At 52.0% G+C, this 18,314-nt stretch overlaps 1 protein-coding gene across 1 annotated transcript in view; it reads left to right on the forward strand.

Moving 5' to 3' along the window:
* The window catches only part of WASF2 (WAS protein family member 2), a 16,831-nt gene extending 2,421 nt beyond the window's left edge, over positions 1 to 14,410 (forward strand). The window contains 8 exon segments of the mRNA XM_025198614.1: positions 1,742 to 1,876; positions 2,412 to 2,565; positions 3,925 to 4,042; positions 5,044 to 5,174; positions 7,152 to 7,307; positions 9,114 to 9,257; positions 9,259 to 9,491; positions 10,026 to 14,410. Of these exon segments, the coding sequence (XP_025054399.1) occupies positions 1,742 to 1,876; positions 2,412 to 2,565; positions 3,925 to 4,042; positions 5,044 to 5,174; positions 7,152 to 7,307; positions 9,114 to 9,257; positions 9,259 to 9,491; positions 10,026 to 10,183 (1,229 nt within the window). The 3' untranslated portion in view covers positions 10,184 to 14,410.
* The last annotated feature ends 3,904 nt before the right edge of the window (positions 14,411 to 18,314 follow it).

The raw sequence follows: 18,314 nt of genomic DNA on the forward strand, positions 1-18,314 counted from the left end.
AAATTGCAACTTTTTTGATGGTTTGTTTTTTTTGTTGTGAGGTGTGTCAAATTACGCTATAGGTAAGCCTTGCCTGTGCTATTCTGGCATCCTTTGCAAAAATGTATGACCTCCTCTTACGACGAGGTAGCATAGAGAGGATGCTTCACAAAAGGCAATTATGATGAGCTCTCCCTGACTCCTGGGTCTGAGAGAACAAATACTCTCCTCTGAGTTAGCACAGGGAGGAGACAGTGTCCCTGCATAAAACTTCATATACAGTGGGAGGAGAATCGTATTTTAAGCAACTTGCATAGAAACCCTGGGTGCGGGCTGACTTTGAGGATCCACGTTGAACACACCCCTTAAAATGCACTTGTCATTTTACCCACGTGGTTTGTTGCATGAGGGGCTGAATTTTTTTTTTTTTTAAAGAGCCTGAAGTCGGGCTCCAAAATCTTTATTTAATAGTTTCTGGAGTGTGTGATGGGATTTTCAACAGTACTCAGCACTTGACAGTTGCCAGTGACTTCAGGGGGGAAGCTCTTGGCTATTCAGTGCTCTTTAAAAATCAGACTGCTTATTAGCAGCTTACCTCTGGGCTTCTGTTTTGCCAGTCTTAGCAGGAAATGTTTAGAGACTTACGGTGCTGCTTCTGATGGTGGAGCAGTTGGGCAGCAGGTGTGACTAAATCATTAATAACCAATGCTCTGGTTTGATCTCCCCGCCCCCATTAGGTAGTACTTGAAAGTCCCAGTCAGGGACCAAGAAACAATTGTGTTAGGTGCTGTACAAACAGAAAACCAAAACGGCCCAGATGTCTCTTCTTTTCCTTGTCCTCCCCCGTCTGTGTCTAACTGTTGTCTCTGGCAATCTAAGTGCAAGACAAGCTCTTTAGGACAAAAGCCATCTTCTTCTATTCATACAATGCTGGGCACAATGGACTCCATGACAGGCTTTTAGGCGCTTGCACAGGGCAGATAATTATTAATTACGTGTGTTGTGGCAGGCTGCTGGCCGGTGGCTCGCCAGCCCAGCAGAGGTTTTACTAAGGGAACATCCCCGTTCAAGCAACTCGGCAAAAGTCACTGTACATATTTTTTGATCTAAAATAAACTTGAAAGCGTCAATTTTTCAGATGCTGCCACCTGAAGGAACTAAAGGGTCAGTACTCCTGTCTGCGACTGCAGCTGGAGCTGGATTTAGCATATAGGGTCTAAAGAACACTGAACTGTAAAAATATGCACCATTTACCCTCAAGATGGCCCTACTGCAGGGTGGTGGCTTATAATATGCGAGCCTTTGGAGGGTCCACAGAGCAATAAAATCTAACTATATTTGCTTGTCTAATAACGGGAACATGATAGAACCCTAAAGGGAGTGTAGACCAATCGGACGCAGACTAATACAACATCCTGTCAGCTTGACTGGTGTCAGCCCTTCTTTATTACTTTAATAAAAACTTAAGAAGTATGCCTCAATTGTGTTGCATTATTGTTTAAAGATCCCCGAGAAGGGTCAGCTTCAACTGGAACGGTGCCGCGCCGCGCCGCGCCTCGCCTCCTAGGCTAATATCAGCACTGACAAATTTGAAAACAAATGTGGCTCTTTTAAATGCCAGTAATGGCTCGCTAATGGGGAAGCAGCAGCAGGTTGGCTAGTGGTAGGGGACAGTATTGGGAGAGCTGCAGAGCACCACGGGCAGGGGGTTGAAAAGCCTAATGCAGCCCAGACGTGTAATGCAGCCGCTTTAATATTCCAGGTAAATTTGCAGAGGACATTTTTGGAGAGCTCTTTACCCAGGCCAACACCTTTGCCTCTCGGGTGAGCACTCTGGTCGAGAGAGTTGACCGCTTGCAAGTCAAAGTCACTCAACTGGATCCCAAAGAGGAAGAAGGTAATGGAGTGGAGCGCAGCGCTTGCAGCCCCCGCATGCTAAAGAGCCCCGGAGTTCACAGCCTTGGAATGAGTTTGAAGTTGTTATAAGTGCTAGAGGCTTGCGGGTGGGTTTTTCCCCCCCTTCCACTAAAGAGGCATTCTTCCCTCCTCTCCTTGAAAAGCCCTTTGCTGCGTGCATGTGGAGGAGTTCCAAACCAGTCTGCTTCTGCTGGGCTTGGGCATTATCAAGTCTCCACACACAGTGGCTGTCTGGTCAGTAAATGAAATGGCAGCACAGCTCTGTTTACAGAGATTTTAAAAGCTCATCAGCACCTTTCTTGACAGCCATAGCTAAACCGGCTCTGCTCTTGGTGGAGACAGGGTCAGAGTGTTGCTGGGCTTCCTAAGAGAGCTGTGGAAAAAGGAACCTGACCCCAAAAAGCGCTGAGCACGCTGAGCCCCACAACAGAAGTCAGATATTGCTGCTTAATCTTCTGTGTCAATGGCCTAAGGGGAGGTGTCCTTCATTTTCTCTCTTCACTGCTTCCCTACAGTGTCCTTACAAGGCATTAACACGAGGAAGGCCTTCAAAAGCTCTACCACTCAGGACCAGAAGCTGTTTGACAGAGAATCTCTCCCAGTTCCTGTCCTTGAAACCTACAGCACCTGCAATACTCCTCCACCACTCAACATCCTCTCGCCTTACAGGTAAGGCTGCAGCATCTCCGCAGCCAGATGAGGTGATCGCTCAAGGAGCAAGGTTATCATCCAGCCTCATCGAGAAGTGCAGTTTCCTAAGGGAAGCAGGGTAACCTGCTGGAGTGTCAGGCAGTCTCTACCCTCCCCTTGAGCTTTCTGTGGTTCTGCTTATGAGGTTGGGCATACAAATGCCACTAGAAACTACACGTTAGGTTACCTCGTGTTGTTTCTGTGACTGCCTTGGAGGAGAGCCCTGAATAGCACTGCATACATTTCCTAGTTCTTTATGATGCACGTTGTCATGCGTCTCAGTAATCATGCCCCTTTCCGAGAGCTTTCTTACAGACCGAGTTGGGCCCAAATAGGCAGTGCAAGAGGATCCTGTACATTTTGGGGTTTCTTTCTATATTTTCTATGCCAGGTCTCCGATGCCTGTTGCAACCTAGAACCTGGCTAGATAAGCAGCCTGAAGTCTGTCCCCGTAATGATCTAGCTGTGTCATGTCATCCTGTCGATGCTTGCAGAGCGGGGGGTCAGAATGCGAATTTTTCTGTAGTCCACCTCCATAAATATCTTTTGAACAGGTAAAAGTAATTACAGATAGCTGGAGGCAGCTGTCTTCCACGGGATGCAGCCGTACTGCAAAGTAGGAGTGTGTGTATGTGCTCATGAGTTTCAAGGACGCTGCTGCTCTGATTTAGGGTTTCTGCAGCAGAGAAGATGGTTCTCCACAAAAAGGAGGGGAAAAAAAAGCAGGATATGGGTGAGGGGAAAGGAGGAACTTGCCAAAAGGTCACAGTACGTGCAATTGCATGAAAGGTTTGACTCTGCGTGCTCTTGGAGGAAGTAAGAGGAGCTCAGTCTGTGGTGTGGGGGGAGCAGGATGCAGAATTTCACCAGAGTTTCTCTGCTTTCTGATAGGAGTTTTGTCCAGGGCTTTGAGACATGTCCACTTGGGGGTGTATTTATCAGCCTTGCTGTGCAGCCACGCTGTCTGCAGAAGGGCTGCATGCAGAGAGGAAGTAGGAGGAGGCCTTGACAGAAAGTGGGAGGGGAGGTTATATTTTACAGGGGCAGAGTGGAGGTGAGAGAGGTACCGTTCTCTTAGTGATGATTCAGAACAGCTGAGGTCTTGCACAGAATTTCAGATGCAGAAATCCAAACCCGGAGGCGAATTGTGCTGCAAGGCCTTGGGGGTGAAATGGGTGGCTCCTGTCAGACCCAGAGGCCTGCTGTCTGTTCTGAAGGAGATGAGGAGCACGTGTAAAATGTCTGGCCTTTTGTTTCCAACTCCTGAAGGGTTGTCTGGCATTTTGTTTGGGCTTCATGCAAGCACCTAACTGGCTCTTGTGTGTCTTTCTACCCCAGAGAGGATGGCAAAGAAGCACTTAAGTTCTACACCGACCCTTCATACTTCTTTGACCTTTGGAAGGAGAAAATGCTGCAGGACACCAAGGATATCATGAAAGAGAAGCGGAAGCACAGGGTGAGGGAACAGGACGTCTTTGCAGACCAGCAAAATGATCCTAGACAAAAGTTAGGCAATCGTCTGAAGTAGCTATTCTTCCGATCCTGGTGTTTCCTTTCCCTTGGGTTCTTTAGGGAGGAATTGGGCGTTCTCACAAGTAAAAATACAAAACACAAATCCTGGCCCGATCGCTGTAGCTGAGCTTCCTTTTAACACTGGTGAATAATATGGCCAATTGCATTATGAAAGGACTTCATAGCTGGCCTGCCAGGGATCACCTCAAAGTGATTTGCATTTTAGGTGACTGCAGCGTCACATCTCAAAGCATGTCGGGGCTTTCCAGCCAAAGCACAGAAGCAGGGACTTGGGCATGACTGAGTGCTGGAAGTGAGCTTGGTCATGGCCCAGCCCAGCTTCTTGTGGCAGGTGTGTGTCCATGTAACACAAGTCCCACGGAAGTCACCGCTGTTTGGCAAGGAGTTATTTTATAGATTTCATAGACATTAGGGCTGGAAGGGACCTCAGAAGATCATCGAGTCCAGCCCCCTGCCCAAAGGGCAGTAAGTCAGCTGGGGTCATAGGATCCCAGCAAGATAAGCATCCAGTTTGCTCCAGTAAGCATCCAGTTTGTTATAGGCAGCCTCAACATAGGCCAAAGAACATACAGGCCAGGGAAGGTAAACTGCCCTACCATTCCTTGCCATACTAGCCTAGTTTTTCTCAGGCGCAGTTTAAACACACCGGCTGGGCAGTTTTGGAGAAGGGAGTTTGCATTCTTGACAGCGTCTGTTGAAGCTGCAGTGTAGCTGGAGTATTAGTTTTAGTATTGATCTGCCAGTTGGACCCTTCAGTAGTGAAGGCTCTCTAAAATACTTCATGACATTAGTAACATCTTCCAGTGTTGGTTGTCCCCAGCTCTTCGCCACCCCGTTCCCAGTGACCCTGAATAAGGAAGAACTAAACCAACCACCATTTTGTGTTCTAATGGGTTTTCCCCCCACACTCTTTTTCTCTTGTAGAAAGAGAAGAGGGAGAATCCCAACCGAGGGAACATTAATCCCCGGAAGATCAAGACCCGGAAGGAAGAGTGGGAGAAGCTGAAAATGGGCCAAGAGTTCGTTGAGTCCAAGGATAAACATGGGCCTGCTGGGTAAGTGCGTCTGTGGCTGTTCGTCCTGCCCCCCGCGAAGGGGAAGTAGCCTCGTATTGCTGATTGTAATGCAGTTCACCCTGCTCTGCAGTTTCTCCGGCTTTGCAGTGCAGCCTGGATCGATACCACTGCTAATCAGAGTCTCTAAAGTAAATCCATGTGACGATTTGAAATTTGCTAAATAAATCACGAACTTAGCAGTTTAGAGGGGCGGGCCACGAGTGGTTTTCCAAGGCGGCTCTGCTCTTGGCTCTTCTGTGCCACAGACACAGAAATGCCAATGGCTTGGAAGTGGCGATAAGTGCAGTACCACCTAGTTCACCAGGAGCGTGTTAACCAAAAGGCAGTGCAACTGGGCAGGAGGGTGGAAGCAGGAGGTGCACATTCTGTTCCCACCCTAGAGATGTCCTTTTGAGGCCGCCTTGCAGGGATCAGGCTGTGCTTGGGCTCTGGGGGAGGTGGTGGGTACTGTCTGCCATGTGGAAACCCCCTACCAAAAAAATCAGCAAGTGAGATGAGGCGGTTTCTTCACCCCACGACTCACATCAGCACTCAAGGAGTTAAAGGGACATCATTTTGGTAGCCTTTCTGTCTCCTTGTAGTCGTGGCATGAATATATTTAGCAGCCTCTTCCTGGGGAAAACCCGGTGGAGATGGGGCAGGCAGACATTCCCAGAGCCAGCTGCTTCAGGTGTCTGTCTGTTTTGCATCAAGAAAGTGTTCTTGGGTCTTGCAGCGAGGGGGCGGGGCAGCGTCTCCATGATTGCTTTGTTGCGTTTCACAAATCGCACTTCAACATTTTAAGCCTCTTCTCCTCCTTGCCAGGTCTTTTGAGCTACAGCTCTCTCTCCAGCCCCCTTTGCTCGGAGATTTTAATTTAACTGGTGACATCAGTTAGGCTGAAAGCAGACTGAATCCCCACAATGCACTTCTCAACATGCTCCCTTCTTGCTGCTTGCAGCCTCTTTTCATTTGAGAAAATCCTGGTGGTTTTGCTGCTGTTTTTAAATCCCACACTTTATAGTTTTAAAAATAAAACTTGTTTACAGGAGGCCTGGCTGGAAGAATCAGGCTGCACAACGGCACCTTTCCCTTGCTTCGCTGTTTTCCATTTTGGCTTCTGAGCCTTCGAGACCTGTTTTTCTTTCACTGCTTGGAACGATCTTACTGACTGTCAGAGGAGGGGGTGATTCATTCCACCAAGACATGTGGCTCCTGCTTTGGATACTTTATTATTGCATCCACAGTGTGCTAGGTGCTTTCCCAGGCATTCAGGAAGTGCTAGTCCATGCCTTGATAAACTCCGTTGCACTTGGGACTTTTTTGGTGCCATTGACAATGTGCAGCATAACAGAGGTCTTGCAAAGTCCATTTTGGAGCAAAATCCAGCCCTGAAATAAAAGCAAATTTTAAAAATACTAAAATTAGTAGGAGTGTTGTTTTTTTATAATTATTATTTTAAATAAAACAAAAGAAAATAAATTTCCCTGCAGTGTTTGGGAGTGAACATTGCAGTATTGCGCAAGCCCATAGGAGTGGAGAATGACATCGAGTAGATGCTAATAGTAAATAAAAATGAAAGTAGCCAGCATGCTTCCATTTTTCTGAACTGAGAAGCCCGTACAGTAAATCTCGGGTTTCTAACAATCTACGCCTTTTCTTCCTGGAAGCAGTGATAAGGAAACTTTGTTTTACTATGTATAGGCTGTTTTGAACTGGACTGTGCCTTCAGCTGTTCTTTGTATTCTGGTACTTTATAAGGCTGCCATGTCAGGGCTGCACTGCTTTGGGTGTTTTTATGTGGAAAGAGACTCTTCTTTTAGAGGAGCTCGAATAATACGGTTTCTGCTGTCTGCATGGCTGTCTTCTTGTTCCCATGTTTCTGACTCCCTGCTGAGCATTTTTTCCTCATCTACAAGGAGCACTGGGTATAGCTGAGCCACTGTTTTCTTTTAATCTTGTGTTGGCTTTTTTTAGGTACCCCTCCAACATGGTGTATCAGAACGGCAGCATCGGCTCCAACGATAGCATGGATGTAAACTGCTATCCTCCGCCGCCACCGTCGGACTCCATCATGCCTCCACCTCCCTCGTTCCCAGATGATAGTCTGCCTCCACCACCAGTGGAATTTAGGTAACTTCCAAGACCTTTTGTCTCGCTATAGAACCGCACGCGCTGCAAAGCAATGGCATAAGACAGGGTTGGCTGCTCTGCTGAAACCCATTAACAAATACTGTACTGAGGTAAGAGCGAGCCTGTCTGGAAGAAAAGTGCACAATGCCAGTGACCCCCTTCGTAATTTGGGAGACAGTCAGCAAAAGTAAAAGTCATAATGAGAACAACAGCAGGTAAAACTTCAAGTGCTTCATAATATCCGCTGTGGAAGGAGGGCATTTCCCCAGTTCTTCTGTGATTTCAGGTGTTGACACCCTCCTCCTAGCCTCGCAGTTCCAGTGAACGGTCTTTGTTTGGTCAGGAGAGTTTCAACTGATAGGTCTCTTTCTCCACATACAAATATGTCAGAACATGTGGCCTTGCCTCCCCAACCACTCTCCGTACAAAACCGGTTTCTCCTACTGGATTCCTGCCCTATCCCTATCTACCCTCTCTGATCTTTGCAAGTACGAGTTGTAGGTGCTGGCAAACATCGCAGTTTGAGGGCTTGGGAACCAATACTGCCAAGTGCAGAGCGTCTCCTGCGAGGTCTCGAGCACCCTCTTGGCTTCAGCGTATGCTGGACCTGTTGCCTTCAGTGTAAGTTTGAGGGTACATGCATTCTGCGGGATCAGGCCCATTACATACCAATTCCAGGCTGCAAAATTATGTTTTAATAGTAGCTCGAGCCACAGAGGTTTGAACTATAGAATATGGCTTCCACCACAGGTGAATGTTAATAAGCAGAGAGAGAGAGTGTCTGACAAACAGCACCAGTTTGTCTAAGGGCAGTACCGCGCTCTGAAATGTGATTGCAGAAAATGCTCTGATTTCTCATAGCCCAGGCTCCGGTGCTCCACCCTGCATTCTTTTCCAGGACTAGGGGTGTGGGGTTTTAGATGGCATTTGATCTGACTTGCACAGTTACTGAGATCTGTGGCTGCTCACTGAGAACCTCTCTCCCCCCTGCCCAACTCCCCCGCAAACTATCATTATAAAATAACCAGTAATCTCTCTCTATCAAATCAACACCATTAGCTCCGTGTTAAACTTGCCCAGCTCTGAGGCAAAACCATTCTTGTTTGCTGTTTACCAGGCAGTGAGCCATCAGCGTAGGGCTTCCAGTAACGACATGTGCAGTAGTTGATGGTGCTTCCCAGGCCTGTAGTGTTTTCTGCTTGTGGAAACAGTTTTGTTTCCAGATTATTCACTCAACTGTGAATCAGTGTTTCCCATCAGTGTGTACTGGATCTCCATGCATTTTTATCCTAGACCTAGGAAAACGGTGGCAAATCATCCCTAGCACTAGAGTTGTAGGCTTCGAGCCACAGCAGTGAATCCAATGAACAGCTTTATACAAATGTACTAATAGCCCAGGAACACACACAGCATAAATAGCAAATGGATGTTACCTCACCTGCCATTCCTTACTAATAAATGCAACCCCTTGGATTTATTGATGAACGCCGCTGCGGCAGTGTGGGCTGAGAAGGCACTCGGGGCTTGGTCATGCTGCCTGGCCTCGGGCAGGGAGAGGCTGGATGGCTGGTTGATAAGATGGTTCTGTCAGCTGCCCTGTGAGCTATCAGTTGTTCTGTTGCCTTAGCCAGGAGAAAGGCAACAGGATACTTAATACCAGCAAGCAGCGTCCTGGGGAATTTCAGTAGAAGCTGGAAGTTGGAGGTGATTGTTTGTCAGAAAAAATCCTTCCTGCACAAAGGTTAGTTGATGTAATGTAAGCGAAGCTCACGGCTAAGGCTCCTCTTTCTCTTTCTTCCACAACAGCTACCCAGTAGACAACCAAAGAGGTTCTGGCTCTGGAGGGCTGAAGAGATCCAGCCTAGTTAGTCCAAGCCACCCTCCACCAGCTCCTCCAACTGGATCCCCTCCAGGAGCCAGGCCAGGCTTCGCTCCCCCTCCAGCTCCTCCCTCCCACAGCAGACTATGCTGCTGTGCCTCTGCCTCTGCTACCTCAGCAAATTGGCGGTGCGCCACCACCTCCCCCACCCCCGCCACCTCCCGGCCCCCCTCCTTTGTCTGCAGGTGGCATGAATGGCCCGGCAGCTTCGCCTCCACCTTTGGACTCATCAGCCTCCAAGCCAAAATCCTCCTTGCCCGCGGTCAGCGATGCCCGGAGCGATTTGCTGTCAGCCATTCGTCAAGGTACGTCTTGGCATCGTTTTTTTGGAGTGTAAAATATTTCTCTTAGTGTAAAGCATTTCTCTTGCACGTAGCTGCTGTCCCTTCCTGTGGGAGGTCCCAGGGCACTAAGGGTGAGGGCCCAGGTGTCTTTCCAGAGGGCATCGCTCCCACTGGCTTCCTTTTTGCAACCCACACTTGCTATAGATAGCTGCATCCAGAGAGGATCTCAATATGCTGCCCACCCCTGCTTCATCCTGATAAGAGCGATAATTCTGACTATAATCTTCTGCCGTTCGCCCTGCTAGCTGCAGTCATCCTCCCTTCAAAACAGCAACGTGTACAGCACATCCAAGGAATATAGAAACAGACACCTTTTCCCAGCCTGGCCTCATCGGTTGGTGGCTTGTTGCTACACCAAGCTGGCCCAGCCTGCCTCCAGATACTGAGCTGACCCTGTCCAAGGCTGTTCAGAAGACAACATTAGCAAGTCATTTCCCTTTAGCCCCCATGAAATCACAAGCCCTTGAGTGACTATCTCTGTTGTTGCCTTGACAGGCTTCCAGCTCCGCAAAGTGGAGGAGCAGCAGGAACAGGAGAAGCGGGATGTCGTGGGGAACGACGTGGCGACAATCCTTTCGCGCCGCATTGCTGTAGAATACAGTGACTCTGAGGATGATTCTTCGGAGTTTGATGAGGATGACTGGTCAGATTAACCATAGCTCCACTCTCCACCCTCCAAGCTGGTTTAGCCCCTTCCTAAAGAATCAAGTACTTAACCAGGTTGCCAAAACCTTTTTAGCCTTTCCTCTTTCATCCAGTAACCAAAGATATGCCAAGGACCCTTGGCTTTGGCAGGACTTGTAATTCACCTTTCTGCAAGGTCTCCTCAGGGACACCAAAGATTGCAATGTTGTTTGCCAGCAGGAGGGGACATGGTGGCTTTGAAAGCAAACCTGAACTGCCAGATTGTCGGTGCCGCAGAGAAAGCCAGCTCAGAGAGCCTGCGCGTTGTGGGGCTCTGTTTCCTAGTAAAAATCAGACCTATGATAGACAAAATCAGACTTATTACAGAGCTGTTGGACTTTGCAAAAAAAAAAAAAAATTCAGTCAGTTTTCTCACTGCAGCAACATGAGGGAAGTAGTGGACATAATTGGTTCTCCCTCCTCAATTAATGCTACAGGGAAATAGTAATGTCCCTTCTGTAGTGCAACCCATTGCTAAATAACGTTTTTGGCAATTAGCACCGTTATCCCAGGGTTTCCAAGCTAACTCAAGTTAAGCTGCCTGCCTCATCGTGGGATGGCAGGGTGCACCAGATGGAAATGTCAGCGCTAGGTTTTCTTTAAGAGCTGCCTCTCCCCCCCAGCACTGCCCTGAAGATCCTTTATTGTGCCTCTGAATCTGTCAGCAGAGTCTGAGTTAAAAGGCTGGAGCCTGAGCAGTCTGCTCAGCTGGCTGCCTCCTCCTGGCTGAGCAGAGGTGTTACCAGACCAAGCAGTTCCCCTGTCACATCTGGAGCGCTGACAAAACTGGCCTTGCTAGGCACCACACGATCTGTTGTGCCAGGAGGGCTTTATTGGTTATCTAGTCAGCTCTACAATGTGTCCAGTACAGGGAGGTGGAACTGGTGATACTGGGAGGGGCAGGGTGCTCTGGGTGCAATACAGGCTTTGAGCACATTGGGCATTCAGCGTGATTACAGCTAACTTACAGCCAGGGCTCGAGTGCGATGTCTTCACATCTCATTCAGCCTGCTTAGAGCAGCACGTTGGTCAGGTTGATTAAGGGTGCTTTTCCGTGAGGTCGATAGCGCACTTTATGCAGGAACGTGAGCCACCGAAAAGCCAGTATTTAACCTGTGCTGCTGTCTCCTACCCTGAGAAAAAGGATTTCATATTGCATAAAGGTGTCTTGTCTGCAAACCAAGTCAGCCAGTAGTGACATTAGACCTAACCCATGTTGTTGGTTTTCCATCGCTTCACATCCGTATTTCACTAGCGTAATTCTCAGTAAATGTTCTTAACGACTCCTTTCCCGGATAAGGGTACAAATTCCTGACCAGAGGTGCATCCCAGGGAACTGGGGAGCTTGGATTACCTGACTTCACTTAGATACCTTTATTGCCTTTTTTTTTTTTTTTAATTGAGCAGAAGTATCTCCAGAGCAGAGAGACCAGAATTCCTTTGGGAAGCAGGTGCATTTTCCATCCCTTGCTTGGTCCCAACTAGCCAAGTCTGTCGGTGTGCTATAAAGGAGCAGTTCTGAAGTCTCTCTGGGAGACTGCGGTCCCTGCCCTGCCCCTTCTAAAGGACTCTGACAACATGTGCCTGCCCTGCCCTTCCCTTCCATCTGTGGCGTGCCTTCTCACTGCTTTCAGGTATTGAAGCAAGGATGCTGCTGATACGTGGGAACCAGCTTGACGTTCCTGTGTTGCCAAAGCTCCCTTCTCGAGCTTCATTGCTTTTTATAACATTTAAATTCTTGCGTTTCTGAGTGCCTTTCTCTCTCTCCCTGTTTAATAACCAACTGTCGCAGCTCTTAGGTTCTTCTAGAGGACCAAGGGACCAAGCTAATGAAGGCGCTTGTTGTCAAGTTCCAGTTTGACCATAAACACCAGTGAAACTAATTTATTGGGCCTCTGCATCGATGCATTTTAGCAACAAGGCCAGAGCATAAACCAGAATCCTCAAAGGATGTGGGCAGTGATGCTTACACGACTTCCCAGTGGGGCCTGCATTAGTTTCAGTTTTGGAAAAGGGAACAAATCTTCCCATGTCCAAGTGCATCACAGTGTTCTGGGAACCAAAAGCGCACAAAGCCCAGCTTGGGTTTGAGAGCTGCCTTGGCTAAGCCCATGCCCTTGTGAAGAGGGAACTAGCACTCCCTTCACATTGGGCAGGAAAGGTGCGGTCTCCATCGTGACTGGTGATGGGCAGTGCCTCTGTGCGCAGCTGGCTCGTGGGGAGGGTGCGGTTAGACCGTTCAGGGACCTGCCCCCCAGCTCTGCCCACCGTTCTCCACGCCCATGCCATGGAGTTTTCGATCCTTTTGTCATTGTGCAGACAGAAGCAGCGGCTCCCATCAAGGAGGGAGAAACGCTTGTATTCTTGCCAGCCTAGCTGAAAAGCAATTGTGCTTCAAAAGCACTAAGTCCTTCAGACTGCATCTCCAGTGGGGGCTGTGGACAGGTGCTAGGGGTGCCTAACCACCCTCTCCCCACATCTGCAGATGTGGGTGATACCACAATTACTGCTAAGTACTGCTGATCTCAACTGCTCAGCAGCCCGTTGGGGGAAGCGCAGAGCCGTGGGTAGCCAGGTAGGTTCTGAGCAATCCTTAAAGTAGTGGTGGGGAAGGGAAATAGGTGCCAAGAACAGCCTCCGCAGGGTGGTTGTACTCTAATTAGAAGCCTGCTGACCCATTTGTAGCAACGCCGCGGCGATTGGCTGAGCGGCTGCCCGACCTCTTTGCTAACCTCGCCGCGTGCGCTGCGCCTGTCGCAGCGGCCAACAGCACAGCCGAGGGAGCGCCCAGCAGCTAACGGATCCGGAGAGGGGAGCAGGAGGCACTTGAAAGGGCTGTCCAGAGCCGCCCTCGGGGGAGACAGGAACAGAAGCAGAAGATGCTGGGCTCCCGGGGAGATGCCAGCCCAGTGCAGCCTGGGACCGATGTGCCATCGGCTCTCTTGCCTTGCAGTGAGCGTCTAGGCCGGTCACGGTGTCTGTCCTTTCGAAGCAGCGTGATGCTGGTTAGCGGTTAGACAGTCTCACTGTGTTCTCAGCTGCAGTGCTTGGCTGCTTCTTGCTGCGCTCCCCCCTCCCTGCACTCGCACATGGGGAATGCCTGGTCCCCGTTTCCAGGGCTCATCTGCAGTCGCTGACCTTCACTGGTCTCCCCTCTCCTTATCAGTCATAGTGCACCAGACCAAATCCAGGGAAACGGCTCCTGGCGAGTCCCAGATGGCCATGGAGCTGCAGGAAGTCTGATTTCAGAAGGAAGAGATTTGCAGTCCATGGACATGTTCAGTGTGCTGGCTTGGAAAGAACCTGCCCTTGAAGGGCGCTGGGCCTGGCTTTGGCCAGGGGCAGAGGCATGTCCTCCCACATCCCTCTCAGCTGCCCGGGGTCCGGTTTTCCACCTGTGTTTTCTCCACAAAGCCTTCAAGGGGGACGTGGATCAGATTGTATTGCTGTATTAACTTTAGTCATTTTAATGCATTTCAGAAACTTAACTGATTTTTTTTTTCCTGACTAGAATGACGTAGAACTAGAAGAGCCATAATGCTCCCGAAGTGCCTTATTTCCTATATGACATAAATATATTTATCAGAGTAATGATTTCCACTTGTATCGGTGGGGTCTGTCGGGCGACCGTGGTGGGACAGGGAGGAGACGCAGCATGCTGCCCAACGAGCCGTGCCGCGAACGGGCCACGCTACAGCATCCTCTGGGTGCTCAGCCCAAGGGAACGCACCCCCTCAGACCAAAGGGGTGCAGAGGATTAAAAGCTCCCCTCTGACACCTCACCAGCAAAATATCGGGGTGGCCGCATCCAGGCTTGGACTCCAGACCAAGGACTGTCTGCCTCCCACCCACCCCCACCAAGTGAGTAATGACAGCCCTGATCCTGGGGGCCTGTGCCTGTGTACATCAGGAGGAAGGTCACCGGCTGCAAGCATGCAGCTCCAGATTTACACCCGTCTCCCCGAGTTCAGAGTCTGGCCCCGCCGTTCTTTCCTAACAGCGCCTGTCTCCGTGTTCCTCTTCCGGTTGTTGTTAAGCCAAGCTTTCGTACTTTTTTTATAATTGGTTCTGTCTCCCCAGGTTGAAGACCCCCCATTGCAGATTTTGTAATGTACTTGTAAAAAATACGATAGTCTTTTTTTTAAAATGTAGACTTAAAAAAAAAAATTCTTGATAAAATCTTTCTATCCAATCACCCCTCGTGTTGATGCTCCTTGGAAGCAGGGGTGGGGGTTTAACGGGCTGGGAATGCAGGTAACACGCGGCGAAGATGCTCTCGTTGCAGGCCTGAGGACCTGGTCCTGGGAGAGTGGGTTTGGTAAGCTGCCTGTGGCCGCCTTTGAGAGGAGGTACTGAAACTGGGAAGCCAAATTTGAGATCAGATTGCTACTACTGCCCAATTGCTGGGACTGGTTTATCTGTACTCAGAAGTTCCCCAGCCCTGGAACAGGAGAGAGGGGTTCCAGAAACGGGCTGTGTACGTAACCCACGTACGCAAGGCTGCTGTATTGTGATCTGAAAAGCCAGCCCCAGAAGCTGGGAGTGTACAACAGACTTTGCAGGCTGTGCAAGCAGAGCTCTCTTCATCCACCACCAAATGCAGCCACTTCTGGGGTGGAGAAGTGCCATCTGCGCAGCCAGCCAGCGCTCATCCATCTGCAGAACCGTGCCAGGAGAGGAATCCTTGCGCGGGGAGACAGGCTGGTCTCTTCACAGCACATTAAAACAAGGCCCCCGCGGTAGTCCTTGCTTTTAAATAAATACCTATTTATTTAAAAGCAATTCGTTGCCTTTAAAGTTGCTAATAGCCCCGCTCAAGCTGCATGGCACACCGTTTGTCACGCATGGGTGAACTGCAAGCTGGCCGCGGCACTCGGGATGCTTTCTCAGGGACGGCGTGTCTTGTCAGACAACTTGCTGAGTTAGCCCATTGCCTGAATGTGCTGCTTTGCAGATGGTGGTGGGAGAGAGAAGAGCCTTTGTCTCAAACCCTCCGGTCCACGTGCGCCACAGCCTTCAGGCCTGGCTGTCCCATATTGGAAACTCCCTTGATTTCCCCGGGGCAGGCATGCATGCAGGCTGCACGGTGCCGGGCGGGTCACTGAGGTTCACGACCCCGCTGCAAACTCGTTAGATTAATTAGGTAATCCCTGCCTGCTATTGCAGAGCTAATGGCGGCGGGGTGGGGGGAGAGAAGGGAGCTGGTTGCGGTCGGCGCTTAGCTCTCAAACGGATGCCCCCACCCTCCAGCCGTTCGCTGGCGAGCAGCAAGCCCCATATTGCACGCGAGACCCTGAGATGAGCAGCCGGGGCTCTGCCAGCCCGTCCTCGCAAGGGGACCTAGATGTGGCTCTGATCAGTCATTTCAGCACGGCGGGCTCCGCAAAGGTGGCCGAAGGGGAGAGCGCGATGCGGGAACAGCACGCTCCTGCAGCTCCCCATCCCTCGTGCATGAGCCCTTCGTTTCCCACAGGCTGGCTGACCTGTCGGTTCCTCTCGTCTTAATAGCCGCAGTCTCCTTGATTAGGACCAAAATGCTGCGCGGCTCCAATTAGCGGGAGGCTTCCTAGCAGGGTCCTCTCCCCGCAGCTCCTCTCTCCCGTTTTGCGGCCGTCCCTCACCCCGGCACGGCTGCGGGCTGAGCTGCCTGGCAGCAAGGCCAGGGGTCTGGCAAGCCAGATTGGACCCCTTTCGTACTTGGGCGTGGGGGGCAGCTGCTCTAGCATCACTCCTGGCTGCCCGACACCGCAGCTGCGGCCCGGGTGGCAGGCGAAAGGCCGCGTGTTTCGCACACCTGCTTTGCACGGCTCTGGCCTGAGCGGGGAAATGGCCGTGGCAGGCTCCAAGCCGACGCGCTGCCTCCCCCGGCAGCGAGACACGCGATGGCGCGGCGAACGGCGCGTCCTGCAAAGTTCTCCTCTCCATTAGCCGCGATTTCCGGAGGAGCCGCCGCTTGCAGAAGCAGCTGGGAGGGCCTCTCGGGGCCTGCCTGTGCCTTGCAACTCTGGCCTTGTCCAAAGCATTTGATGTGCGTACGTGTCTCTCTCTGCTTGCACCGGGCTCGGTGCTAAAGCGCAGCTGGCTGGAAGGCTGCTTCACAGGAGCCCCGGTCTCCGAAGACCCATTTAATTTTCTCCTTCAAGGTGGTGTGAGCAACACCAAGAAGATGCTGCTGGCTGGCTCGGACAAGTGGGACATCGGGCCTCTCCACATTGACGTCATCTTCTCTCCCTTAATTCCCCCTCTGGGACCGAGGCGAGTTCAGGCACTGCCAGCCGTGATCAGTGTTAACAGCCTGCTCTCCCAGCGTGCGGCGTGGCTCTGCTACGCCCGTGTCGCCCCCTTCCCAGGCCGCGTTCGTTAGCCAGGCATCCCTGGGTGCTGGGAGACATCCCCCCCCATAGCGCGGGGCCTGATCCTGCCTGCTCACCCTTCCCCAGGCCTCCACGGCATGCCGGGAAAGCAGGACCAGCCGTTTGGAAATGTCCGGCTGTATTTTCTTTTATATTTTATTTTATGTTGTATTTCTTCCTTCCTCTCTTGTGCTGTTTCATCTGCAGCCGTGCGGGGACCAGGCAAAGCGGCTGCCGCGCTGCGCCGGGCTTTATCTGTAACTCTTCCATCTGCTCGCAGCCGCGTACAGATAACCGCGGGGTGCCAGAGGAATTATGGATTTGGAGCTGGAGCGTCTGCAGTCTGGCAGCGCGGCGGCTCTGCGCCAGGCCCGGGCGTGCTCACAAAGGCCGGCGCCTGCATGCGAGCGGCTTGAGGCAGCGGTTGTCAAACCCTCGCCGCAGAGAGGCCCGAGTCCTGCTCTTAATGAGGGTCCGTGGGCCAGGGCTGCACAAACGAGGCAACCCCGCAGCAGCTCCCCCGCCGCTACCCAGAGCAGGCTCGAGCAACGGCAGAGTCTAGAAAACGGTCTGCGGTTGCGAGGGCGGCCCGCTTGCTTTTTGTCTTTTCAGTCTTCCTGATTTGCTGGCAGGGATCTCTCCGCCAGGCCAAAAACCAGGGGCAAGAGTCCCCCCCGCCCTTGGCAGCACTGAGATGCCCGTGGAAGGGGGTGGCGAGGGCTCCCGCTCTCCTCCCGACCCCTCCTTGGCTTCTGGGCGCAGGCACGAGCCCCCGGTCAGCAAAGCACGAGCACGGCTCTCGCCCTGGAGAAAGAGAGCGCTGGGTTGGGGCGGACGCCGTGGGCTGATGCGTCTCGCGCTCCAGCCAGACCCGCCGGTGCTCGGTTTGGGGGTGGCAGGCTCGTGGCTGCACCAGGATGTCTCACAAGCACCTTCCTCCCCTGCAAGCGCTGGCTAAAGGGCTTCCTGGCATGCTCAGACGCCCAGGGCACGTTCTGCCCCAGCACTCAGAGGCCAGGAGCGCGAGGTTCGGGGCGCGGTGGGGCCCGTGCTCATGCCCTTGGAAGAGCCCCGGGGCAGCAGAGCAGGGAGAACAAGGACCTGCTGCTTTGGGAGCGGGGCAGCTTGCGTAGGGGCATCCTCCTCCCCGTCTCTCATCAGCAAGGAGGGGGAGAAGCCTGGAAGAGCCCCGGCACCTGGGGGGGGCTGGCGCTGGGTTGCTAGGAGAAGTCTCTCACCTGCAAAGAAGCAAGCCTTGCTTTGCCATGGTTACCTTGGCGCGATGTCACCTGCGGCCCTGACCCCCGCGCTGCCTCCCTGGTAACCGAGCGCGGCGCCGTCAATTCCAGCGCCGCAGCTATAACCTACGGCTTTCGTGTGGGCCCGGCCCCCGGAGAGCCTGCGAGGGGGAGCGCCAGGCTCGGGGCAGGGCTGCAGCATCTCGCTGCAGAGAGCCGGTCCACGGGGACCTTGCAAGGATCCCCCCTGCCTCCCTCTTCCAGGCCTGGCCTTTGCAAGGAGAGCCGCGAGGGAGCAAACGCTGCCCACGTGCCCATGCCCAGGCCCCGAGGCTGCCGTTGGCTTCATCCAAATGTGCCTCTCCCGGGGTCGCTGCTCCCTCGTTTGGCAGCTGGCTGTGAGCCTCGTCCCCGCGGCCATGGCAGTGCTGGCCACGAGTGACCTTTGCGAGGGCTGTGGGTGGAGACGCACACACGGCTGCACCCCCAAGTGACAAGCAACCCCCCCC

This window comes from Alligator sinensis, unplaced genomic scaffold (genome assembly GCF_000455745.1).
Source record: "Alligator sinensis unplaced genomic scaffold, ASM45574v1 scaffold337_1, whole genome shotgun sequence".
NCBI lineage: Eukaryota > Metazoa > Chordata > Crocodylia > Alligatoridae > Alligator > Alligator sinensis.